Source organism: Natator depressus, chromosome 20 (assembly GCF_965152275.1).
Source record: "Natator depressus isolate rNatDep1 chromosome 20, rNatDep2.hap1, whole genome shotgun sequence".
Lineage (NCBI taxonomy): Eukaryota > Metazoa > Chordata > Testudines > Cheloniidae > Natator > Natator depressus.
Genome location: NC_134253.1, coordinates 13,962,280 through 13,989,030, shown reverse-complemented (window position 1 = coordinate 13,989,030; position 26,751 = coordinate 13,962,280). Strand labels below are relative to the sequence as shown.

The following is a 26,751-nucleotide window of genomic DNA, read 5'->3' as shown; positions in this document are numbered from 1 at the left end:
ACTTTGCGGAGAGTATTCTGCTACTGGCAATCCCCCTGCTGCTAGTGCACTGCACTGCTGCACACCGGGGTCGGCCTGGCTGTTCACCTCTCCTGCCCTGGCCTCATAAGGCTAGATTATTGATTCAGACAGGACCACTGTGAGCACCTCGTCTGACCTGCGTAACACAGGCCACAGGACTTCCCTGAATCAACTCCTGTTGGAATTGAAGCTGATCGTTTAGCAAAACCTCCCATCTCGATTTAAAAAGCGTCAGTGATGAAGAATCCACCACGATGCTTGGTGAATTGTTCCAACGGCTAATTACACCCCCCCTCCCCCAACCCCAGTTAAAAATCTGCCCTTTTTTCCTGTCTGAATGTTTCTAGTTTCAGCTTCCAGCCACTGGCTCTCCTTCGACCTTCGTATGCTAGCGGGACTAGCCCATTATCAGTTTTATTCCCCATGTGGGTACTTCGAGACCGGGATCATGGCACCCCTTAACCTTCGCTTTAAGAAGCTCCTTGCCTCTCAGCATAAGGCAGGTTCCCCCCCATTTACTCGTTCTCATGGCAACTCTCTGCCAATTTTTCCCCTTCCTTCTCGAATTGTGGGTGTCAGACCTGGCCATGGTATTCCAGCAGCTGTCGCCCCCCGCCAGACACCGAGATAAAATAACCGCTCCGCTGCTGCTTGCGATGCCCGTTTATCCATCGGCCAGACGCCCCCCCCATTGACGCGCGGACACTCGCCCCTTGGGGCTTCCAACTCCAGGCGAGTTCAGGTCCTGCTTATGGCAGCCGCCGGCCCCCCGGCTCCATCCCTGAACTCCTTGGGCCTCCGGGGAGAGGAACAGCTCCCAGCTCATCCCAGCCACGACAACTGTCCCCTGGAGCCCAACAGCCCACACGCCAGTCTGATTTTTTTTTTAAACAAAACTTTATTGGTAATTGTTTCAAATATGTTGACAACAAAGCACACTGTTAAAGAGGAAGTGAGGGCTGGGGGGGTTGTTTTGTTTTTTCCGAAACAAGTTTTGTCAGAGGACACAGATGTATTTCCCAGGGCGGAGCGGCTGATACCCCCACCCTCTAGACGGGACTCTCAAGCTTCTTTGTGGGAAAGGGGGATTTTGGGGGGAGGGTACAGGTTTAGAATAAGGGGTCTCCCGCTCCCCACCAAACCAGATCCAGGCAAATCCCTACCCCCCGCCCACAAAAATAAAACACACAGGCAAGGAACTCGGGTCTTTTTCTTGATCAAATCCAACCCCCCCGCCCCCACCTGCTCCGTGCGCACTCTCCCGGGGGGGCCGCTCACCCTAGAAGTCAGCAAACTCCTCGGCGCACGTCTCAGTGCTGGAGACCCGGATCACCTCTTCCTCACAGTCGTTGAAGTTACTCGTGTCTCCGGGGCCGTTGCACTTTGGTATAAAGGGAGCTTCCACCTGCAAAGGGAGTGGGGGGAGGTTGGGGACGAAGTGAGGGATCAACTTTTGTATTACCCATCCCCTGCCACTCCTGGGTCTGCTAGGGGCGAACGGTCAGGCCCCAACTTTGCAACAAGGCAGGCAAGGATCAGCCCCGCCTCCCCACCTACTATACAGCCAGAAACCCGCACACTTTGCAATCACAGAAGGGGGAGCCCATGACCCCTCTTAGGAGCCCAGGATCAGGACCCCCAGCACCCTCCTTAACAGCCCAAGATGAGGGCCCCCAGGACCCTCAAGGGATACAGGATCGGGCCCCTTAGCAACCAGGTGAGGGATGCGGATCAGTACCTCCTCAAGCCCTCTTTTATCTAGCCAGAACCTCCTCCTCTCACTTTGCAATCAGGAAAGGGCAGGGGTCACGAGCCCCTTGGATACCCGTAAGAGCCCCCACTTGCATCATCAGGAGGGTTTTAATCAGGACCTTCAGCCCAGCCCTCTCCCACCAGACATGGAGGAATAACGCCATTGGCAGCAGCAGAAGGAGGCTGTTATCCTCAGGGGGTGGGGACAGGACCTTGCTTTTGCCACCATGTTACAAACAGGTGACTGAGGGCTCCCGACTTTAAACCAATGCTGGGTGAGCATATCTCCCCCTAGTGGTTGGACCCAGCCACAACACCCTGCTTCAGAGTCCCAGTAACCAATGCGCTCTTACAGGCCTGGGCACTGATGATCCCAGGTTCAATTCCTGCTGACGGAGGCTGCACCAGGTGGGAGTTACCCAGGCTCTCCTCTGCCTGCTGCCGCCCTCCTACCTTCCTCTGGTAGATGGCGATCCAGTCGGTGGTAGCAAACCACCTGTGGTTCTTGATGTCGTTGACCCCGTTCTTGAGGTTGCCAAAGCGTTTGGTGAGGTCCACCTGCAGCAGGTTCTCGAGAAGGTCCCTCAGGTCAAAGCTGAAGTAAGACGGGAGCCGGAACTGGGGTGGGGAGGAGAGACAGAGGTCTGCCCTGCCCTAGTGGCTAGATTCATAGATACACCTAGTAATGTACAGCCCCTAGTGCAGGGGGGGTCCTGGGTTACACCTGGGGCACCTAGGCACTACCATAATACACATAGTAATGTACAGCCCTATAGCACAATGGGGTCCTGACCCATGACTGGGACTTGTAGGCACTATTGTAATACACCTAATAATAAAGAACAAGCCCTTTAAAAACACTCCAGGACAATGAGTGGACAAGAAGTTAGTCCTCAGGCTACTGAGGACTGACACAGGAGCTGAAATGGTTAATTAGCAGCAGCCCCCCAGCTCTTATGGAGCATTTTTCCTCCACAGGGCTGCCGCATCACTATCCTCATTTTACATAAGGGGAAACTGAGGCACAGGGAGACGTGACTTGCTCAAGGTCACTCAGCAGGCTGGTAGAAGAACCGCGAACAGAACCCAGGTCTGTTGAGTTCCCACTAGGCCACACAACTTTGCTTTTTTAAAACCCCACTAGGTTTAAAGCTGACCGTGTCCGACACGAGTGCTTTGAGATCCTTGGCGAGAAGGCGCTGGGGTGGGCAGAGGAATATTATGGGCTCTTGGTTACTATGGTGATGAGTGCTCTACCAGTGCCTGGAGGTGACTGATGTGTTTAAGGAATGTTTAGTCTTGCAACGTAGCAGAGTTGTGGAGAGTTTTGCAATTCACGACAGTGTATAAGAAAACCAAAAGCACCTGTTCCAGGAGTCCCCAGAAGAGTTACAGGGAGCCCAGTGGTTGTGGGGTGGGGAATGGAGTCCATGTATTGGAGAAGTAGGGTACACAGCAAGGGAGGGCCCATGTGTGGGGCGTAGGAGTGGGGGACATAATGGGGAGGATGTCCATATGTTGGAGAACAGGAGTATGTGGCAAGGGAGGGTCTATGTGTTGGGGTGCAGGGGGAATGGGGTACATGACAGGGAGGATGCCCACGTGTTGGGGATTGGGGGAGCATGGGAGGGCATGAACATGTGTGTGGTGCGTGTAAGCATCTCTCTGATCAGTCGCTGAGACTTGGCACATCCCTTTTGCTGGCGAAATCCTGCCCCCCACAAAATCACACAAGTGTCCCCTCCCACAGCCCAAATACCTTGCCAGAGACCATCTTCTCGTAGAGCTGCGTGGTCTGGTCCACGAAGAATGGGGAGTAACCAGCCACCATCTCGTAGATGAAGATGCCCAGAGTCCACCAGTCCACAGCCTTGTGATAACCCTGCCCGGGGAAAGCAGGCTGGGGTCATGTACTGAACATTTGGGGGGCGGGAGGAACCACCTGGTGGCCAGGGATCAGCTAGAGATCAGGCAGCGGACAGGCCCTCCCCAGCTCACCTTGCTGAGGATCATCTCGTGGGCCAGGTATTCTGAGGTCCCACACAGAGTCCAGGTTCGGTCTTTCACCCACTTGGCAAAACCAAAATCCGTCACCTGGAGCCAAAACACAGAGAGGGGAGAAGCTGGATCAGCCTGGAGGCTGTGACAGCAGGAGGGGAATGGGGGGGGAGCAGAAGATTGATGTATTCTGGCCGTGTTACATTTCTGGGGGTGTCTTGGCTTTGGGAAGGGGATGGCAGCAGAGAGAGACTTAGACAGGCAGGAGATCACGGCAGGGAGCCAGGAGCCAGCGCTGGGATGGGGATGGGGATGGGAAGGAGTGGGGGAGGGGCATCACCAAGATGTAGCCCTGCTGGTCTATCAGGAGATTCTCTGTCTTCAGGTTTCGGTAGATGAGATCCAGCGAGTGCAGATACTCAAAGGTCAGGACGATCTGCGCAGCGTAGAACTGGGCGTGAGGTTCACTGCAATGAGGTGGGAGGAGAACGTGGGCATCCCGGGCCAGATCCGCCCCCTCTCAGCCAGCCCAGCACCCTCGGCCCCCTGCCGCCCCCATCTTCACCTCAGTGGCATAGCTGGGGGGGGGGACGGGGGAGCGGCCCCTCCCCCACTGAGCACAAGTGGCGCCTTTTGAATGTCTTGGCGATAAAAAAAGAAAGCGCCACCTGCTGCGGGTCTTCGGCGGCACCTCGGCGGCGGGAGCTTCAGGGCGGCTGCAGACACCCGGTGCGAGCGAGGCCGGCCGCTGGAGCGCCGCTGGGTGATCGCTCCCCTTGTTCCCTCCACCTGGCTACGCGGCTGCTTCACCTTCCTTATAGATCCCTGACTCCATCTACCCAGGCAACCCCAGACAAGATGCCCCAACCCTTCCGGGCCTGGTGACCCCATCTGCCCTAGCCCACACATCGCACCCACCATTGCTAGACCCCTGAGTCCACCCAGCCTGGCAAACCCCTCCCAGACCAGCATCTCCCCCCTCCCCCCAACACACACCCCCATGGACCTCCAGCTCCATCCAGCTGGCCCCATCTGGCCCTGGCATCCCTGCCACTGACTGTGGCTCATGCTGGCAGAAGATCTCAGCAGCTCTCCCCATGGGGAATCCCTTCCTGACCAGCCCAGCTGGGGATCAGGTCACGCCCTGCAGCATGAGGATCAAAGCCAGCGTCGCTGCAGATGCTGCTAGTGGATAAAAGGTCTAGTTCTCTACTGAACTAAATCCCAAATTTACAGCTGCGGAAACGGAGGCACAGAGTGATTCTCCCCCCTCCCCACAAGGAGTGAATGGCAGGTGCTTGGGGCGGCATTCAGAATGGGGTGGCAGTCCGCGTCCCACAGCGGCAAGTTGGTGGCAGCTCTGCTGCTGTTCTGGTGGCGGCAATTCAGCAGCGACTGCTTGGGGCAGCAAAATTGGTAGAGCCGCCCCTGGTCAGAGCTTCGGTTTTTATAGCTCACCACAACGGCAGCCCCCCCAGGGTCATCACTGACTGTGACGGGAGAGCGCCCCCTACTAAGCCCGCCACTCCCTGCAGCACAGCACCCGCTAGCCCCGCACTGGGGTTGTTCTTGAGAACATCCATATGAAGTACATGTCACATTTCATCACCAGAGGGCGCCAAAGGAAACCACTACATTTTTAAGGAGACACTGACAAGGGATTCCCTGCTCCTTGGGCAGAACCAAACTCCAGTTGCAGACAGGCGACCCGCCCAGCTCCATTCAGTGGGGCTGGTGGGTTAGAGGCGGGGGCGGGGCTGGGAGTCAGGACTCCTGGGTTCCAGCCCTCGGTCTGTGAGGAGAGGGAGTGAAGTGTAGTGGTCAGAGGGCAGGAGACTAGGAGTCAAAAGATCTCTTCCTAGTTCTGCCACCAACTTCCTATACCCATGACCAAGTCCCTTTCCCCTCTGGGCCTCAGTTTCTCCATCTGTGCCATGGCGTTAATGACACAGGGTGTGCGGGAGGACTAGCAAAGTGACAGTGCTGCAGAGGAACCAGCAGCTCAGGAATTACCCACAACCACCCCAGGCGGGATTTCCAGTGGGGACAGACCCAGGGCACTGGGGCACTGCGCTCAAGCATAGGCAGCAAATGGAGGCCCTTTGAACAGGGTCCCTGTTAGCACAACCCCCCTGGGAGCCAATCTGGGGCTGGGCTGGGCTGGACAACCACACTGGAGCCTCGGAAGGAGGATGGGGGATACAGGCTGGATCAGGAGGAGTCCCACATTGTTAGTGTTCCCCTCCCTCAGCAGAGTGGAGTTGAACCTACAGAGTTCTTGGCCCTCCAGTTACCAGAGGGCAGACTGGGGGGACGGGCGGGAGAGCAACACGGTCCACTCAGCCCCGCCCCCCAGGAGCAAAAACAGCCCCCAGACCATCAGAGGAGGCTGTGTGGCAAGGTGGCTCAGTGATGGGGAAAGAGATCTAGGGGGTGACTGTGGAGTAATCAGCCTGGGGCTGCAAAGGCCTTGATTGCGGGGGGTGTGATCTGGGTTGGGGGCACAGTACCTGAGAGGGGCTCTCCCATTTCTTAAGGAAGTCTTCTTTGGCTTTGGCTAAGAAGTCCTCCACTGTAAGGGAAAGAGAGAGGGAGCAGCGTGAGGAGTCAGGAGGGGGGGCACCCAGCTTGGTGGACAGAGCTCCCTTTTCAGGCCCCGCCCCACTCAGCGAAGAGGCACACAGTCACAAAGGGGACGGGGATTTTAAGCATATCAGCGGGATGGTGGTGCCTCATTGGCTATAAAGGGCGGCTCAGGTGGGATTGGCTAGAGAGAGGTCCATGTGGGGGTGCTCCCGCAACATCCCCACCCCCATGCCCCCGGACACACCAAACAGCCCCGCCAGGGAGGGCTAATGCAGCCCCCAGCACCAAGGGGATGCACTTGTGCCTCTATCCCCCCGCTGAACATGCCACTTGGGGTGCCTGTTCCACGCCCCTCAACACAGAACTTGCACCTCACAAGGAGGCACTCGTACAACCCTCCAGTCAAAGGATGTTAAGATGCATGGATCAAGTTGCCCTAATGGGAGGATACGGGATCTACTACTGCTGCCAGCAAAGGGGGGTGAAGGGGAAGGAGACTCCCCCTTAGCTCAAAGGGCAGAGGCCTGTGTGTAGCCTTCTCTCAACCATTCAGGCATCACAGATCAATGACACCAACAGCCCACAAGGGGGTGCTCCGTGCACACACACAGAGCTGCAGAAGGCAGCCATGAAAGTCGCAAACCCCAGTTGGGCTTTGCCCACAAAGGGGTTAAAACAACCTGCCACAGCCTCCACAGCAGCAGCCTGGGACCAGCCAAGTGTCCCGCTCTCTGGCATCCAGCCAGGTGATCCTTCCTTCGCCAGCCGGGCTCCCTGTCCTTGCTGCCAGATCCCAGAACCATGGGAGGGAGGAAGCGGGATGGGGGTTGGAGCAATCTGCAGCATCTGGAGGGATATTTGGTACCGAGATCCCCTTTTATCTTCGCTGCTTCCTGCTGCTCCCAGCAGGGACAAGTCCCACAGCTCCTAACAGTGCAAGAGATGCCCACGGGATTTGAATGGCTGCAGCAGCGAGGCCAAGCACAGAGCAGCAGCAGGGGGTGGCTTTGAACCCAGAGCTCACCCCTGCCCCCACCATCACAGGCAAGTCTCCCCCACACCGGAGGTGTATAAAGTTAACTGCCTCCCCCAGGGATCATTGGTGCTCAGACACCAGGGAGGGGACAAGCTAAAAGCCTAGATCCAGATCTGGGTGCTGCAGTTCTTGGGGTCACAGATGCACAACCCAGGAGTCAACTCCCTGCCGCCCCTCTCTCTCCACTACAACCCACTCCCTTCCCAGAGCTGGGGACAGAACCCCAGGAGCCCCCCACTTTAATCGCTAAATAGCAACACTTCTGTGGAAACCCGGCATCACCGAGCTCTAGTCCTGTCATCCCTGCCCTAAAGAAAGGGCTGAGAAATAGGCCAGGCGAGGGCCTGAAATGCACCAGCAAAGCAGAACAACATCCTACAGATGTGACTGATTCACTGCTGGAGGGAAGGAGACCAAGATTACGGGGATTCCCCTGATCCCACAGGACAGGGCAGGGCAGCCCTGAAAGGGTTCTGGGGATCAGCTATTTGTTGGCTAACTACCCCCGCCCACACTCCCTTCACCCTCTAGTCCCCACAGCCCATCTCCCGTGGAGCTCCACAGAGGGGGATTAAATTCACATCCGCTTCCCCATACGCTCAGTCTGTCTGACCTACTTTCACTTTGTCTCCTACTCTCTCCGGATTATTTATAGAAACAGGCTTGGCTCACCAGCCACTGTCTCCCACCATCGATCCCAGCCCCAAGGGGGCGGGGAAGAGGGATCCTTGCATGGACATGGGACAGAGAAGACAATTTCCTGCACTATCCTAGCCGTACCTTACAGAACTACGTTTAAGTAGCTTAGGAGTTCATTGTATTACAAAGGCAGGCGGTTATGTATTGTTGTGGGACTGTATGTGACGTCTCCGATGGAAACCCAGGGAAGGGATATGGGCTTTGAGGGACCATCTGAAACTATGGGGCCTTTTAAAGTTAAGTATGTTTCCCAGGAAATCTCTAAGGGGAGGGGTATGCAAATGTAACGCCTCTGGTTGTGCAAAATCTCAGCCGCTGGAAGCCGCTCCCCGAGGAGAAACCCACTGCCTGTGAGTTACCTGGCTGGAAGCGGGGTGATCTTTGGAAAGCTTATTAGCAGGCGTGTTGGTTCTTTGCTGGTTTTTAAGAGGGTTTTCCCTACAATGCTTTTACCTTAAGAATCAATGTGCTTGCTAACAGCTGTGTGGTACCTTATACCCGTGGAGACTGGGCTGTTTGTAGCCTCTGAGGAAGGAGGGACAAGCAGGCCGGTTCAGGCAGTCTGGCTTGCTGGGGAACTCACAGTGTAGGCAGGGAGCTGTGCAGCCTGGAAATCCCCTAGGCAGGAAGGAGAGAGACGCAGGAGAGACTGCACCTGTATTTGCCCCTGGCTGGATCATGAGGGGCAAATACAGGTGCAGTTGCCCTGACCTGCAATACCCCTCCCCCCACTGTTCTTCCCTGGCATCATCCACACCAGATCAATGCCTTGGGAGGGGAGATCAGCCATTCTGCCTTCTTCTGGAGGTCTAGGAAGACTTGTGAGGCTCTGCTAATCAGTTACATAAACTGGGGGCAGCCCCAGACAGTGATGGAGGAATCTTCTCTGCATCACCAGCCTCTAATTCACTTGGCCCAACACCAATAATTTCTTCCCTTTTTGGGCCTGTCTCATCTCAGAGTCTCGTTCTTTCTCTTCAAGGCCGTGGGCCTGGGTCAGGGACCCCTGGAGCCGAAAGCTCTGGGATGGAGATTGTGGCTGACAGCCCCACTCCTCCAGTCCCACAGCACTTTCTACCACCCAGGTGAAGCTCCTCTGTGAGAGAGACAGAGCTTCTTTGAGAGCCCATCCACGACGCTGGAACTGATTGCCACAGGATCTAGGGATCATCTCAAACTTCCCCACCTCTTCCTCCTAGTTCTATGTGCCCTCCTCTGATCAGCCTTCTCCACTATAAAAACACCACAGCACAGGCATATATAAAAAGACCCTACCAAAACCAGCACCTCCACTGCACACACAGCTCTCTCCCCCTGGTGAAAGAATGAACCGCAGGGGACAGATGGGAGTCACCTTGCTTATGGCACGGACTGAAAAGTGACCAAACACTATGGTAGTGAGGGCAGGATAGGAACGTACACAGTGCCTCTACACTGGTCAGTTTCACTCCTTCGCCAGCAGGGCTAAGAAGCCATCCTGCAGGTTCTCGGCACTGTGGCAGGACGAAGGGTTAACTGAGGCTCCAATCCCGCAATTGGGTGTATGGACAGACCCCAGCACTAAGCCCCATTGATTTCCAAGGGGATACCCCCTGTACAATCAATTGCAAGCTCTGGGAGTTCCATTGTAAGCTCTTTGGGGCAGACACTGGCTCATTTCAGGTCTGTACAGAACCCAGACACAAGGAGTCCTCGGTTGCAATCAATATCTCTGGGGGCTACTGTAATTAAAAAACCATTTAATGCGCAGCCAATTCAAATTTGGCCTCCAAAAATTTAAGTTTTGGTTAAACCCGCCAATGCTGGTGTCATAAATAGAAAGGGAAGGGTAAACCCCTTTAAAATCCCTCCTGGCCAGAGGAAATCTCCTCTCACCTGTAAAGGGTTAAGAAGCTAAAGGTAACCTCGCTGGCACCTGACCAAAATGACCAATGAGGAGACAAGATACTTTCAAAAGCTGGGAGGAGGGAGAGAAACAAAGGTTTTGTGTTTCTGTCTACATTTTGTCTTTGCCGGAGATAGACCAGGAATGAAGCCTTAGAACTTTTAGTAAGTAATCTAGCTAGGTATGTGTTAGATTATGATTTCTTTAAATGGCTGAGAAAAGAATTGTGCTGAATAGAATAACTATTTCTGTCTGTGTATCTTTTTTGTAACTTAAGGTTTTTGCCTAGAGGGGTTCTCTATGTTTTGAATCTAATTACCCTGTAAGGTATTTACCATCCTGATTTTACAGGGGGGATTTCTTATTTCTAATTACTTCTATTTTTATTAAAAGTCTTCTTGTAAGAAAACTGAATGCTTTTTCATTGTTCTCAGATCCAGGGGTTTGGGTCTGTGGTCACCTATGCAAATTGGTGAGGCTTTTTATCCAACATTTCCCAGGAAAGGGAGGGTGCAAGTGTTGGGAGGATTGTTCATTGTTCTTAAGATCCAAGGGTCTGGGTCTGTAGTCACCTAGGCAAATTGGTGAGGCTTTTTACCAAACCTTGTCCAGGAAGTGGGGTGCAAGGTTTTGGGAAGTATTTTGGGGGGAAAGACGTGTCCAAACAGCTCTTCCCCAGTAACCAGTATTTGTTTGGTGGTGGTAGCGGCCAATCCAAGGACAAAAGGGTGGAATATTTTGTACCTTGGGGAAGTTTTGACCTAAGCTGGTAAAGATAAGCTTAGGAGGTTTTTCATGCAGGTCCCCACATCTGTACCCTAGAGTTCAGAGTGGGGGAGGAACCTTGACATGGTGGCATAGCGGTGGGATTAACCTGAAATCATTTTGAGATCCAGTTGAGACTTTTTTGAACTAGAAATACAGATTTTAAAAAGGAAATTTTTTTTTTTCCTTTGGAAAGGAAGTCCAAAAAGCAGCTGGAACTGAAAGCAGCTTGTTTTTTCTCTGCTTTGTGGCCAAGCAGAGACAAAAGGGGATTATCTTTGTGAATTGCAGGTTTTCTTTGCCTGGAGGCAGGGTACTTAACTCCTGCAGGGAAATTCACAGTCTTCCAACCCAGAGGTTTTTTTTTTCCTAAAAGTAAATAGGGGGTGTGTGTTCTACCCATTTGCTTTTTCTTTGGGCTGGGTAAACAGGTTTCAAAGTAGTTGGAAGTTTTTGCTTTGATTTGAGCCCAGAGCAGAGACAAGGGAATTGTCTTTTTCTGTAGGCTGACAATCACTATCAGAGAATAGGTATTCTATTCCAGCACAGCAAAATTTTACAGCCAAGTTTTGTTTGTTTATTTCTAAACCTCGGGTGTAAAGTTAGTTAAAAACAGAGAGGTTAGGATGACAGAATCCACAGCACAACAAAAGATGGAATTAGCCAGATTTCAGGCTGAGGAAAAACAAAAGGAACATGAAAGACAGATAGAACTCATGCGGCTGGAAAAGGAGGTACAGGAGGCTGCCCACAGGAGGGAAATGGAGGCAAGGAAGCATGTGGAGGAGGAGAAGGAAAAAGAGAGGAAGCATGTGGAGGAGGAGAAGGAAAAAGAGAGGAAGCATGCACTGGAGATGGAGAAGGTAAAGGCTCAGCAGAATATACCAACAAACCCTAGCAATCCTTCTCCAGGTACCACTCCCCATCCCAGAAAGTTCCCCACCTACAAGGCAGGTGATGATACTGAGGCCTTCTTAGAAAACTTCGAAAGGGCCTGCCTTGGGTACAACATCTCTACTGACCAATACATGGTAGAGCTGAGGCCGCAGCTCAGTGGACCCTTAGCTGAGGTGGCAGCTGAAATGCCTAAAGAACACATGAACAAGTATGAACTGTTTAAATCCAAGGCGAGAGTCAGAATGGGGATAACACCCGAGCAGTCTCGTCGGAGGTTCAGAGCCCTAAGGTGGAAACCAGACGTGTCATTTACCCGACATGCCTACCACATTGTGAAACATTGGGATGCCTGGATATCCGGAGCAAGTGTTGAATCTCCAGTAAATTTGCCCTTCCTAATGCAAATGGAACAATTCTTAGAGGGTGTTCCTGAGGAAATAGAAAGATACATCCTAGATGGGAAGCCCAAAACTGTAATCGAGGCAGGAGAGATTGGAGCCAGATGGGTGGAGGTGGCAGAGAAGAAGAAAACTGGTCGCAGTTGGAGCGGAGACCAGAAGGGACAACCCCAGACCACACCCTATTACCGGGGGCCGCCCAAAGCCCCACCTACCTCCCAAAGAACCCTCCAGACCCCTTATCGTCCCACCACCCCGTTCTCCAGCAACCCTCCTCGCCCCAGTGACCCGTCAGCTGGACGATGTTTTAAATGTAACGAGCTGGGGCATGTAAAGGCCAACTGCCCCAAGAACCCCAACAGATTACAGTTCATTGCACCGGAATCGCACCAGAGGTCCACAGGCCCAGATACCTCCCAGATACCCTTGGAGCGGAGGGAAACTGTGAGTGTGGGCGGGAAGAAGGTCACCGCGTGGAGGGACACCGGAGCACAAGTGTCAGCTATCCATGCTTCCTTAGTGGACCCCAAGTTAATCAACCCAGAGATCCAAGTGACAATTCAACCCTTCAAGTCCAACTCTTTCGATTTGCCTACAGCCAAGTTGCCTGTCCAGTACAAGGGCTGGTCAGGAACGTGGACTTTTGCAGTCTATGATGATTATCCCATCCCCATGCTGTTGGGGGAAGACTTGGCCAATCATGTGAAGCAGGCCAAGAGGGTGGGAACGGTCACCCGCAGCCAGGCTAAACAAGCCGTGAGGCCTAGCTCTGTTCCGGAAACTTCTATCAGGACCCGGTCAGAGGTGATGGACCCGGACCCCAGACCAATGTCTGCAACAGCAGTAGTGGATCCAGTCCCAGAGACCCAGACGGAACCAGTCCCAGAACCGGAACCAGCCGAACAACCAACACCAGACCCATTGCCAGCACTGAATCCAGTACTTGCAACCTCAACACCAGAGGGCCCCACCGACCCTGAACTGGCAGCAGCCGATAACCCGACACAAGAGGCTCAGCCGGAGCCTGAACCCCAACATAGTGCACCAGCGGAGAGCGGTTCACAGTCAACAGAAACAGCTCCATCCCCTATATCGCTTCCAGAGGGACCAAGCCTAGGTCCACAATCCAATGAGGAACTGATGTCTCCAGCATCAAGGGAACAGTTCCAGACCGAACAGGAAGCAGATGAAAGCCTCCAGAGAGCTTGGACGGCGGCACGGAGCAACCCACCGCCTCTCAGCTCTTCTAATCGATCCAGGTTTGTTGTAGAAAGAGGACTTTTATACAAGGAAACTCTTTCTGGTGGACACCAGGAAGACTGGCATCCTCAGAGACAGTTGGTAGTTCCAACTAAATACCGGGCCAAGCTCTTGAGCTTAGCCCATGATCACCCTAGTGGCCATGCTGGGGTGAACAGGACCAAAGACCGTTTGGGGGGGTCATTCCACTGGGAGGGGATGGGCAAGGATGTTTCTACCTATGTCCAGTCTTGTGAGGTGTGCCAAAGAGTGGGAAAACCCCAAGACCAGGTCAAAGCCCCTCTCCAGCCACTCCCCATCATTGAAGTTCCATTTCAGCGAGTAGCTGTGGATATTCTGGGTCCTTTTCCGAAAAAGACACCCAGAGGAAAGCAGTACATACTGACTTTCATGGATTTTGCCACCCGATGGCCGGAAGCAGTAGCTCTAAGCAACACCAGGGCTAAAAGTGTGTGCCAGGCACTAGCAGACATTTTTGCCAGGGTAGGTTGGCCCTCCGACATCCTCACAGATGCAGGGACTAATTTCCTGGCAGGAACTATGAAAAACCTTTGGGAAGCTCATGGGGTAAATCACTTGGTTGCCACTCCTTACCACCATCAAACAAATGGCATGGTGGAGAAGTTTAATGGAACTTTGGGGGCCATGATACGTAAATTCGTAAATGAGCACTCCAATGATTGGGACCTAGTGTTGCAGCAGTTGCTCTTTGCCTACAGAGCTGTACCACACCCCAGTTTAGGGTTTTCCCCATTTGAACTTGTATATGGCCGTGAGGTTAAGGGGCCATTGCAGTTGGTGAAGCAGCAATGGGAGGGATTTACACCTTCTCCAGGAACTAACATTCTGGACTTTGTAACCAACCTACAAAACACCCTCCGAACCTCTTTAGCCCTTGCTAAAGAAAACTTACAGGATGCTCAAAAAGAGCAAAAAGCCTGGTACGATAAACATGCCAGAGAGCGTTCCTTCAAAGTAGGGGACCAGGTCATGGTCTTAAAGGCGCTCCAGGCCCATAAAATGGAAGCATCGTGGGAAGGGCCATTCACGGTCCAGGAGCGCCTGGGAGCTGTTAATTATCTCATAGCATTCCCCACCTTCAACCGAAAGCCTAAGGTGTACCATATTAATTCTCTAAAGCCCTTTTATTCCAGAGAATTAAAGGTTTGTCAGTTTACAGCCCAGGGAGGAGACGACGCTGAGTGGCCTGAAGGTGTCTACTACGAAGGGAAATGTGCTGGTGGTGTGGAAGAGGTGAACCTCTCCATGACCCTTGGGCGTATGCAGCGACAGCAGATCCAGGAGCTGTGCACTAGCTACGCGCCAACGTTCTCAGCCACCCCAGGACTGACTGAACGGGCATACCACTCCATTGACACAGGTAATGCTCGCCCAATTAGAGTCCAACCTTACCGAGTGTCTCCTCAAGCTAAAACTGCTATAGAACGGGAGATCCAGGATATGTTACAGATGGGTGTAATCCGCCCCTCTGAAAGTGCATGGGCATCTCCAGTGGTTCTAGTTCCCAAACCAGATGGGGAAATACGTTTTTGCGTGGACTACCGTAAGCTAAATGCTGTAACTCGCCCAGACAACTATCCAATGCCACGCACAGATGAACTATTAGAGAAACTGGGATGGGCCCAGTTCATCTCTACCTTGGACTTAACCAAGGGGTACTGGCAGGTACCGCTAGATGAATCTGCCAAGGAAAGGTCAGCCTTCACCACACATCTCGGGCTGTATGAATTTAATGTACTCCCTTTCGGGCTGCGAAATGCACCCGCCACCTTCCAAAGACTTGTAGATGGTCTCCTAGCGGGATTAGGAGAATATGCAGTCGCCTACCTTGACGATGTGGCCATATTTTCGGATTCCTGGGCAGACCACCTGGAACATCTACAAAAAGTCCTTGAGCGCATAAGGGAGGCAGGACTAACTGTTAAGGCTAAGAAGTGTCAAATAGGCCTAAACAGAGTGACTTACCTTGGACACCAGGTGGGTCAAGGAACTATCAGCCCCCTACAGGCCAAAGTGGATGCTATCCAAAAGTGGCCTGTCCCAAAGTCAAAGAAACAGGTTCAATCCTTTTTAGGCTTGGCCGGTTATTACAGACGATTTGTACCGCACTACAGCCAAATCGCCGCCCCACTGACAGACCTAACCAAAAAGAAACAGCCAAATGCTGTGCAGTGGACCGAAAAGTGTCAGAAGGCCTTTAACAAGCTTAAAGCGACACTCATGTCTGACCCTGTACTAAGGGCCCCAGACTTTGACAAACCGTTCCTAGTAACCACAGATGCGTCCGAGCGTGGTGTGGGAGCAGTTTTAATGCAGAAAGGACCTGATCAAGAATTCCACCCTGTAGTGTTTCTCAGCAAAAAACTGTCTGAGAGGGAAAGCAACTGGTCAATCACTGAAAAAGAATGTTACGCCATTGTCTACGCTCTGGAAAAGCTACGCCCATATGTTTGGGGACGGCGTTTCCACCTGCAAACCGACCATGCTGCACTGAAGTGGCTTCACACCGTCAAAGAAACTAACAAAAAACTTCTTCGGTGGAGTTTAGCTCTCCAAGATTTTGATTTCGACATCCAACACATCTCAGGAGCTTCTAACAAAGTGGCTGATGCACTCTCACGTGAAAGTTTCCCAGAATCAACTGGTTAAAATCGTCCTTGAGATGTGGAAAATATTGTTAGTCTTTATGTACTTGGTAGTATATTTAGAGATGCATGTGTCTTATTAACTCTGTTTTCCTAGAGCTCCAGGAAGAAATCCCAGCCAGTGTTTCACCCTAGCTGAGATTTGGGGGGCGTGTCATAAATAGAAAGGGAAGGGTAAACCCCTTTAAAATCCCTCCTGGCCAGAGGAAATCTCCTCTCACCTGTAAAGGGTTAAGAAGCTAAAGGTAACCTCGCTGGCACCTGACCAAAATGACCAATGAGGAGACAAGATACTTTCAAAAGCTGGGAGGAGGGAGAGAAACAAAGGTTTTGTGTTTCTGTCTACATTTTGTCTTTGCCGGAGATAGACCAGGAATGAAGCCTTAGAACTTTTAGTAAGTAATCTAGCTAGGTATGTGTTAGATTATGATTTCTTTAAATGGCTGAGAAAAGAATTGTGCTGAATAGAATAACTATTTCTGTCTGTGTATCTTTTTTGTAACTTAAGGTTTTTGCCTAGAGGGGTTCTCTATGTTTTGAATCTAATTACCCTGTAAGGTATTTACCATCCTGATTTTACAGGGGGGATTTCTTATTTCTAATTACTTCTATTTTTATTAAAAGTCTTCTTGTAAGAAAACTGAATGCTTTTTCATTGTTCTCAGATCCAGGGGTTTGGGTCTGTGGTCACCTATGCAAATTGGTGAGGCTTTTTATCCAACATTTCCCAGGAAAGGGAGGGTGCAAGTGTTGGGAGGATTGTTCATTGTTCTTAAGATCCAAGGGTCTGGGTCTGTAGTCACCTAGGCAAATTGGTGAGGCTTTTTACCAAACCTTGTCCAGGAAGTGGGGTGCAAGGTTTTGGGAAGTATTTTGGGGGGAAAGACGTGTCCAAACAGCTCTTCCCCAGTAACCAGTATTTGTTTGGTGGTGGTAGCGGCCAATCCAAGGACAAAAGGGTGGAATATTTTGTACCTTGGGGAAGTTTTGACCTAAGCTGGTAAAGATAAGCTTAGGAGGTTTTTCATGCAGGTCCCCACATCTGTACCCTAGAGTTCAGAGTGGGGGAGGAACCTTGACAGCTGGCTAAAAACAAATCCTGAAATATTCCAATTATTTTTGAACTAAGTCCCACTTGAAACAGACGAAGGGTCCCCCACCCCTCTTGCAGCTCAGAGAGCCTAGAGTGAAAATGACTATAAGCAGGAGTGAAATTGATACTAGTGAGATTTCCTTTGCTTAGCAGACAGACTTACCTATCTGAGGGTTTTATACGGGTGCCCAGCTCCCTAGTATCTGAGCAACTTCTATGCAAAAGCAATAGTGGGAACAGGGTAACATTTTCCAAAGGGCTTATAGGCTTTAGGAGCCTGCATGCCATTGATGGTAACTCATAAATAGTAAATGGCAACCTGGATTTTTAGAATCCTCTTGTTCTAATAACCCCAAGGTTTTGTAGCCATTCCTTTCCAGCTCAGTGGCCTTTCAGCTGAGAGAGCCCCTTTAAAGACCCATTAACGCATTTCTATTCATGTCAGTTTTGTCAGATGGCACGAATCTGGCATATGAAACTAATTGACTGTCTCTAATTACACAATAGATTAACACACTGACCTGCGCCAGGATAAACACCAGAGGATAGCTGGCTAATGGAGATGTTTTCATACCGCTAATCTTTTGTACCACCTTTCAACAAACTGAGCAAAACCTCAACCTCCTTAATCCTTCCAGGAAGTAGGTACTATTCCCTTTTTTATGGGAAGGGAAACTGAGGCAGGGAGACATGACCTTGCCCACTGTTGCACAGGAAGTGGAAGAATTGAAAAGAGCACCAAGAGTCCTGACTCTCAGCTCCCCACCCCCAACCGCTAGACTCCACTCCTCTCCCAGAGCTGGGAATAGAACCCAGGAGTTCTGATTCTCAGTCCCCTGCTCTAACCACTGGATCCCACTCTCCATCCCAGAGCCAGGAATACCAACTCCCATTCCTTACTCTGACCGCTAGACTGCACTCTTGCTTATCACAATGCACCCAGTTCTCTTGTATCCAATGCAGCAGCACGAGGTATTATTCGAATACCTGGGACAGGGATCAACCCCGATACACAGAAAGGAAAATGCACAAGGTCAGACCACTTAGGACCACAGATCTGGTTAACAAAGCCATTCTCTGCTGAAGGGAAATCAGAGCCTGATTCAAAGCCCAGCAGGGCCCAGCACCAGGGCTCTAGGGACCTGTAATTAGGAGAGATCAGAGTTATCTGGAAGAGAGCTGAGTCTCCTAATCAGAGGGCAGACTGCTCTTAAAGAGACATGACAAGTTTTAGGCCCAACATTTGTGATTACAGAAACCTAATGCACGCCAGCTTGTGGGTAGCAGCTTCCAACCTCATGCTTCACCTTAGAGCCTCTGCCTTTCAAACCAAGTTCAAGTTCTCAGTCCCCATCTTCAAGGCCTCCATGGCCTGCGCCAAGGGGGATCTAAATGAGCGTCTTTGACAGAAAGATAATGGCTGACAACTCTACTTCATTGGTACAATGGCACCTACCACCACGGTGAAGTTCAGCTGTGCAGGAGACAGAGTTTCCTCAGGGTCTGGTTGTAGACTGTGGAACTACCTGCCACATGAACCAGGGACCATCCCAAATCCAGACGCGTTTCTTTGACCTACCAGAACCTCAAAAATGACAAGACACTCCACTGCCCTCACTTCTCCTTCAAGGGAGAAGATGAGAGAACAAGCCACATGACAGATGTGAAGTCACATCATTTAATGCACGACTGGAAGGCATTCAGATACTGGGGTGATAAGAGCAGAATAAGAACCTAGAGAGGACAGATTAGGCTTGTTTCTGAAATCCCGTTGCAGGATCAGGGCCAGGTGCGTAAGAAAAACAATTAAGTTGCACAAGGCCAGGGTTACAAAACGTCACACAACTTTCCCCCTATTTGGGGGAGGGGGGCTGGTTTGACAAAACTTTAAAGTCTCCTCCTCCAAAACCAGTGTTGGGCCCCCAGCCTCTGCAAATCAACACAGGAGAAATCAGAAACAAAGTGAAATTGACTAATCGAATTTCACCACGCCCCAGAGGCACAAAGGGCATGAATGGTGAAGAGCAGATTAGAGGTTTACAGGGACTGGTCACCTTGGAACGCAGCCAGAATTTAAAAGCAGGCTCATTCCCCCTGCCATTTGGAGTGTAACTGACAGGGAGTCAGGACTCCTGAAGGCAAAGCTTCCACAGCAGCCAATACTAAGTGGTCACTAAAAGGATCATTTCATCCGCCACCAAAATGCAGCCACCTCTGGGGTGAAACAGGGCAGCTGTTTCAGGACACTGTACAACAGCAAAGAGATCCTGAAACTACAGGCAAAAACTCAGGGAGGGAGAATGGCACTGGGGTTAACACCCACACAGATTCCGCCCTTGCGTGCCCGAGTGATGATTGTCCGATAGGCACAAACGTGCTGACAGTTCCCCCATGGGCTTGTTTCACTCCCCTCCATCCTCCCTCTTAGCCAAGCATCATCACCTGCCATCATGGATTTAGATTTTAAGCCCTTTGAGGCCTGTTCCCCCAGGCCACTAGATGCACGTTAGCAACCTGCCTCAGCCCCACTTTCTGCATTGGATGCCATTTCTGGCCACGGGAGGGTTTCCACTGGGATGACGCCTGACCAGGATGGGGGGAGGGGCGGGGCAAGCTGCAAGCACCACAGGAAAGAACCGTCACTAGTGCAGCCCCAGGCCTTATTCTGATTCCAGCTACATCCCGCCCATCTCATGCCCCCAGCTGCTCCAGATCCCGATCTCCCACAGTGTGAACTGCATCTCACCTGGGCAGAACCGAGGAGAATCCACCCCCTCCCCATCGCTCCAGTGCTGGTGGCTGAAGGGTTAAACCCAGAGCTTCCCTGCCACTAAGGACTCACTGTCTCTCTCTGGTGAGCACCAAGCAGATTCCAAAAAAACTGTTTTATTTCCTTTAATGAGCCCAGTGGGGAAGGAGGCCCAAGGGGGCAGGTGATGGGGCTGGAGCGTAAGCGATCCAGGGCCTGGCTCCTGATGCGAAGGATCTAATGAAGATCTACATTACAACCCGGTCTGGCGCACGTGGTCTGCGTTACACCCAGCACCCTGCTAACGATTGCAGGGGCCAGTGCACGACCGTCCTGCCTCTCGCTCGGGCTGGGGAAGAGAGCTGAGTACTGAGACCTTCACTACAGTGATCGGGGCGGACAGGCCAGGTGGCTGTGGGAGCCAGGGATACGGAGCCCTGAACCCTGACATCCTCCTGCTGGATGGCCGCTGGGCGCAACGAGCTGCCAGGTTTTCACCTCCCATGGGGATTGGTTACAATGATGTCAAGCCTATGATTCGATGGCACCGACAGGCCCCCAGCAGGCCCGGCCGCATTGAGCTAGGTGCTGTACAAACAGAAGCCACGCTCCCTGCCCCAAAGAGATCACAATGGCAAGATCACAGCCAAGACTGCTAGTAGAAACTGGATTAGAGAAGCAGCGCAGCCTAGCAGCTAGGGTTCTAACCTTGGGCAAGTCACTGCCTCGCTCCAGGCCTCTGATTCCCCTCCCCACTCAGGTCTATTTAGACTCTGCATTCTTTGGGCTAGGGACTGTCTCTGACTGGAAGTATGTACAGCGCCCTGCACAATGGGGCCCTGAGCTCAGTCAGGGCTCAAGAGCTACCATAATGTAACCAGATGCAGGTAGAGGTGAGCTTCGGGTCTCAGAGGGTTAAACTCACAGATGGGTTAAGCAGATCTCAAACGAGCTGACCATTGACCAGAACTGGCTTGTGCCTTGGGATTTCCCCCAAGCCACAACCCAGGAGGGCAGGAAAAATCTGGGTGACAGCAGAATTCACCTCCTGCCTTTAAGAGACATGGGTTTAACTGCAGCTCAGGTCACAGAGCCAGTGCGAAGCCTAGCACAAGCCGCTGGTCTCTGGTGGGGAGAGGCCCCGGGCCCAGAATAGCAGGGGGAGCAGTGGGTTGGGAGGAAGGGGGCACGGCAGAGCTGTGGGGGAGTGGAGGCAGGATCACCGTGTGCCTGCCGTGAGTCATCAGCTCCCCTTTGCAGAGAGGAAGGAAGGGACAGACCCTGGCACTTCAAGCCATCAGGGATACTAAGGGAAGGGAAATGACCACACACCCTGCCTGGGATCCCCTCCCCAAAAGCCCCCTTTACCATCCATGCTGTGACCCACGGAGGCCGCCGGCTGCGGTTAGGAGGTCATGGCATGCAGAGAGGGAGGTCTGGCCTGGCGCCTCATGGGGGACTTTGTCCCAGGCAGCAGGAGCAAACACAACCTCTGCTTCGACCCTGGCTTCTCCGGCGAGCCGAGGAGAGGCCCGAGCCAGCACAGGGCCCAGTGCAGCTCCAGGTGTGTCTATGGCACCACCACTCCTTCGGCTGCATCGGAGGGGCCGGGTTTATGCCAGGCTGGAGGGCCCCATCGCGGTGTCCGGATCCTCCGGTGACAGGTGCCTTCAAGCTCCCTTGGTGCAGGGGGTCTGTGCCCGTTAGCGCCTATTGCCCCTGGATACAGCAGTATCCGCCCCCAAGGTCAGCCTTGCCCCGGAATCCTGGGTTCCTGTTTGCCACTAGAGGTGGATCTGCCAGCGCTGCCAATCCCACTTGCCTGGGGATGGAGACAGCAACAAGGCAAGGGCAACGCCCCGAAGTGTCCCTTCACCGCCCCGGTATGTGGGGCAGCTGGTTCCGGAAAGCAGCACCTGCTACCAGCCCTTCCATGGGTTCTGAGCTCTGGGCGTGAGGATGCACATCCAGGGAGGGGGTGGGGAGGACAGGGACAGAGCCGATCACATGGTGGCGGTGCAAATAAAGAGAGACAACATTCACACAGCGATGCTCCAGGGGTCCATTTATAAATAACAACTGCAGCTTCCCCACCCCACCCGCACTGGTCTAACTGGGTTCTTAGTCAATACCCCATCACCCATAATCCCTTGGGGCATCTGGACACTACCCTGATCCACTACTGGAGGAGGAAGAGAGCATCCCCCAGCTCCTCCCCCCCCCGACTTCACCCACCTCACTGTATCTCTTTATCCCACGATGACCTAAGAAAGCCCTTCTTTATCCTCCCACCCTGAGGATCTCAAAGCAGAACACCCATGGCATACAATCAACCCCAGTTTACAGGTGGGAAAACTGAGGCAGAGAAAAGGGAAGGAACCTTGCTGAAGGTCCCATGGCAGAACAGTGGCAAAAGGGGAACAGAACCCAGGAGTCCTGGTTCTCCACACATTCGCTAAGCAATACACCACCCCTCCCTGCCTCGTGCTGAGAATAGAACCCAGGAGTCTTATCTCTAAGCCCCCCGCCCCTTTCCTGTTCTAATTCACTAGATCATGCCCCTCTGTAGGGCACCCCACAAAGCAGAGATACTAAACAGGGATCCTTTATCCAGCTATTTGACAGAGACACCCCGGAGATCTCTCTGGCTTGCCACTGCCAAGCCGGCACTACATGGTATCACCACTAGGGGTCTCCCCTAAATTCTGGCCTGGAGCAGCATGGAAGGCATACCTGACCTAAACCCGCTACTCTCCACACACAAACACCTCTGACCCCAGTTGGGAGGGGCTAGCCGGCCAAGTGGGGGTGGGAGATGGAGCCCAGAGGCCAGCCGGCCTAGCTGGGGGCACGGTAGGGGTTAGGCTCTGCTTTTACTCGGGCTGGAACCCACCCACTCTGCAGAGGCTAAACCCTCGTGTGCTGACAGTCCCCCAAGGCCTTCCCACAATTCTTCCTCATGGCAGACAACTTCTCCTGCGATGGCCAGGGAAAGAATCTGAGCGTCTCAGCACAAAGAGCCCTGGGATTTTCCGTCAGAACAAGTGCAGAGCCAGTGAGGACACAGTTACTCAAATGGCTTTGCAGGGTGGCTGCTCAGACCCAGACTAGGCTACCAGGGAGCTGATCAGCCTGGCTGACTCTGGAGCAAAGACCCACCCGTAGGCTCCCAGGAGCTGGCTTAGCCCTGAGAAACTTGCAATTGACCAGCACAAGACCAAAGCTAGCCAGGTCCAGAGGGAGTCCAAGGGGTTGTGACAACCACTGTACCACTGCAGGTATCAGTAAAGCTATTGCTACATGGATATCTTCCAAAGCAATTGCATGTTAAATTAAATAGTTATTCCCCACCCTTGCCTCAACCACTGGTTCGAGGCAATAAGTTGAAGATAAACATGTGTCTCTCTGACAGTCAGTGTTGTTTCTTCTCCTTCTCTCTCTTCTCTTTACAGATGAGGCTGCAGGTAAGACCTGTGACCCGTGACCGTCCCTGGCTGCCACTCAGATGGACAGCCCCGAGGCTGTGTCCAGGGCAGCCTTTTATAGGCTTGCCCAGGAAACCCCTTAGAAAAGGCGGGAAGCCCTTCTGGGAAACCCCTTAGAAAAGGCGGGAAGCCCTTCTGGGAAACCCCTTAGGAAAACTGGTTCTGAGTGGAACTTGTTTACAACTTCCAGGAGAACTAAAAGAGTGGGAAATCGGACCTATCATGCAAAACTCCATTTTGAAAACCATATGGATTCCTGTAGTAGGAAAGTGAGCCCTACCTAACAGAGGCTGGCAGAGTCTTCCTGAACAGAGTTATCAGAACAGATATTTGACAATACTTAAATTATTTTAATCCCGAAGCTGTTAATAATTAGAGGCCTGATTCTGCCACGCTCATTTACATCACTTAGTACTTTATTTCATGAGTAGTGCTCATGTAGCAAGATAATTCCATGTAAGTATGATGGCCACCATCTTGGGGACCTCCAGAGTTAAGAGCACAAGATGCTAGAGCTTAAGCTAAAGAAACAAGGCTCTGTAGCTGGGGCCTGTCACAGCTCATATGCTCTGTGGCTCAGTAAAGTAGGACCTGTAACACACATACTCACTGCTGGGTTAGAGAAGGGTGGGAAAATCAGGCCCCATGACTGGCTGTGTGGGTGTGCAATGGAAACAGAGGATATAAAAAGCCCTTCCTCCCTCTCGTGTACCCACCAGCACAGCTGAAAGAGCCAAAAACTTATTCCTCAAATGCAAGGGCTGAAGGAGTGCTAGCACCACCAGTACCAATACAAAATCCAAAGGGGCCTGAATTAGGCCTGATGCCTTTCTGCACAGGCTGGTGGGTGTAGCCAGCATAGCCAGCCCTATGCCTCTAAAAAGGAAAGGCGGGAGCCACATCTGAACTCCCAGCCAGAGCCCGTATGTGCTCCACCACTAGAGGCCCTGATGCAGCAAGCCACCCTATACAGCAAAACAAAACTACTTCCCACATGGCATTAGGATGGCAAACGATAAAAGAGAAAGATAAGAACTTGCTATAACAGGGGTTCTCAAACTTCATTGCACCAGGACCCCCTTCTGACAGCAAAAATTACTACGCGACCCCAAGAGGGAGAACCGAAGCCTGAGCCCGCCCAAGCCCTAGCTCCCCTGGGCCAGAAGGGGCCAAAGTCAAAACCCAAGGGCTTCAGGCCCAGGCAGGGGGTGGGGGGACCTGTAACCTGATCCCAGGGCTGAAGCCCAAGTCTGAGCCCTGCTGATTGACACCCTCACTTCTGTGCTGCCTTCAGCAGGGATGGAGACCCCCTGCATCCAGACCTACCCCCACAGAGCCCCACCCCCTACATCTGCATGTAGAAGGGAAGGAATCTTGCTGAGGGTCCCATGGCAAAACAGTGGCAAAAGGGGAACAGAACCCAGGAGTCCTGGTTCTCCACACATTCGCTAAGCAATACACCACCCCTCCCTGCCTCGTGTTGGGAATAGAACCCAGGAGTCTTATCTCTAAGCCCCCCACCCCTTTCCTGCTCTAATTCACTAGATCATGCCCCTCTATAGGGCACCCCACAAAGCAGAGATACTCAACAGGGATCCTTTATCCAGCTATTTGACAGAGTCACCCCGGACATCTCTCTGGCTTGCAACTGCCAAGCCGGCACTACATGGTATCACCACTAGGGGTCTCCCCTAAATTCTGGCCTGGAGCAGCATGGAAGGCATACCTGACGTAACCCCACTACTCTCCACACACAAACACCTCTGACCCCAATTGGGAGGGGCTAGCCGGCCAAGTGGGGGTGGGAGATGGAGCCCAGGGGCCAGCCGGCCTAGCTGGGGGCACGGTAGGGGTTAGGCTCTGCTTTTACTCGGGCTGGAACCCACCCACTCTGCAGAGGCTAAACCCTCGTGTGCTGACAGTCCCCCAAGGCCTTCCCACAATTCTTCCTCATGGCAGACAACTTCTCCTGCGATGGCCAGGGAAAGAATCTGAGCGTCTCAGCACAAAGAGCCCTGGGATTTTCCGTCAGAACAAGTGCAGAGCCAGTGAGGATACAGTTACTCAAACGGCTTTGCAGGGTGGCTGCTCAGACCCAGACTAGGCTACCGGGGAGCTGATCAGCCTGGCTAACTCTGGAGCAAAGACCCACCCGTAGGCTCCCAGTAGCTGGCTTAGCCCTGAGAAACTTACAGTTGACCAGCACAAGACCAAAGCTAGCCAGGTCCAGAGGGAGTCCAAGGGGTTGTGACAACCACTGTTTCGGTCAACACCAAGGATTGAACCAGGGACCTGAGGAGCTAAAGGACAGAGTCTTTACAACTTTTCATCACAGCCAGGCTCTGCAGCTGGGGCAGGAACAGACTCTCAGCGTCTGTGGGTCAGGGACACACAACACACACTAGGTTACACTCGCCCCTCCCCCAAGGGAGCATGGGCCAGGGTGGTTAAAAGCTCCAGCGGATGCCACGAAAGCCAAATGCCTCCTGCTGCCTGGCCGTCCCCGGGCATGTAACTGTACCCTCATGCCAAGAGATAAGGTCAAAGACATGACTTGAAATCCCTTCCTGCCCCCTCTCCTTCATACGCTGGCTCATCCCTAAGCACGTTCATGGGGTGGGTCATGGACAGCTGGTCAACAGCGCACAGCAATGCTGCATGGGGACTGCTCACCCAGCACCAAAATGCAGCTGCTTCTGGGGTGGGGACAGCAGCTCCTTAACAGGCACATTCCGGTGCAGAAGAGTGAAGGATCCAACACACTGGGAGGTGGACTTCAGAGGAGGTGGCATACCCTTAACCACGCTGGCATTTGGTCAGGGTTATTGTGGGACCTGCTCCTGCGCCCAGTGAGGTAACGCGGCATCTTGACATTGCTTTGGATAAGCCAGGAGCGCTCAGGAGGCCTGACTGACTGTGTGAGTTCAGTCAAGTCATTTTCCAGCTCTGTAAACTGGGGCTGAGGATTGTGCTGGGGGGTGGAGTTCATTCACAAAAGTGCTTATAAGTTCCTTGGCTAGAGGCTGGCGAACATCATGAAGGATGAGCTGGCCACTGCGGCCACCTGGACTAGTCAATCCGAGGGCTGGCAATTCCAGCACTGGGCACTGGGCTTCCCACCCCCTTCTTTCTGCTGCTCTGAGACAAGGGAAGCAGCAGCAACGGCTCTGGCAGGGGAAGGGGGGACTGGAATTGCGTAAGGGGAAATTCATCCGCCACCAGCCAGAGATTGGATAGCCAGAAGGGTCATTGCCCACAAGGGAAAGGCTGGAGGCTCCCTCCCCGTGGATGCTTAATACCGAAACAATCCTGTACTGTCCCTCAGTACAGATACCCTGTACTGCCCCTGCTCCGACCACTAGACTCTGCTCTCCGTGAGCTGGAACAGAACCCAGGAGTCCTGATTCCTTCAGCCCTACTCTAACCATTAGACAACACTCACCGCCCAGAGCCAGGGACAG

The 26,751-nt window shown here is 52.7% G+C and overlaps 1 protein-coding gene across 1 annotated transcript; it reads right to left on the bottom strand.

Moving 5' to 3' along the window:
* Positions 1–1,300: 1,300 nt before the first annotated feature.
* Positions 1,301–26,082, bottom strand: LOC141975286 (cAMP-dependent protein kinase catalytic subunit alpha-like). Its single transcript, XM_074935582.1, has 6 exons — positions 25,964–26,082; positions 4,112–4,238; positions 3,772–3,867; positions 3,533–3,655; positions 2,227–2,391; positions 1,301–1,426 (listed from the first exon to the last, which is right to left on the bottom strand). The coding sequence occupies exons 1-6, from the start codon at positions 26,080–26,082 to the stop codon at positions 1,301–1,303; spliced, it is 756 nt and encodes a 251-aa protein (XP_074791683.1).
* Between the last annotated feature and the right edge of the window lie 669 nt (positions 26,083–26,751).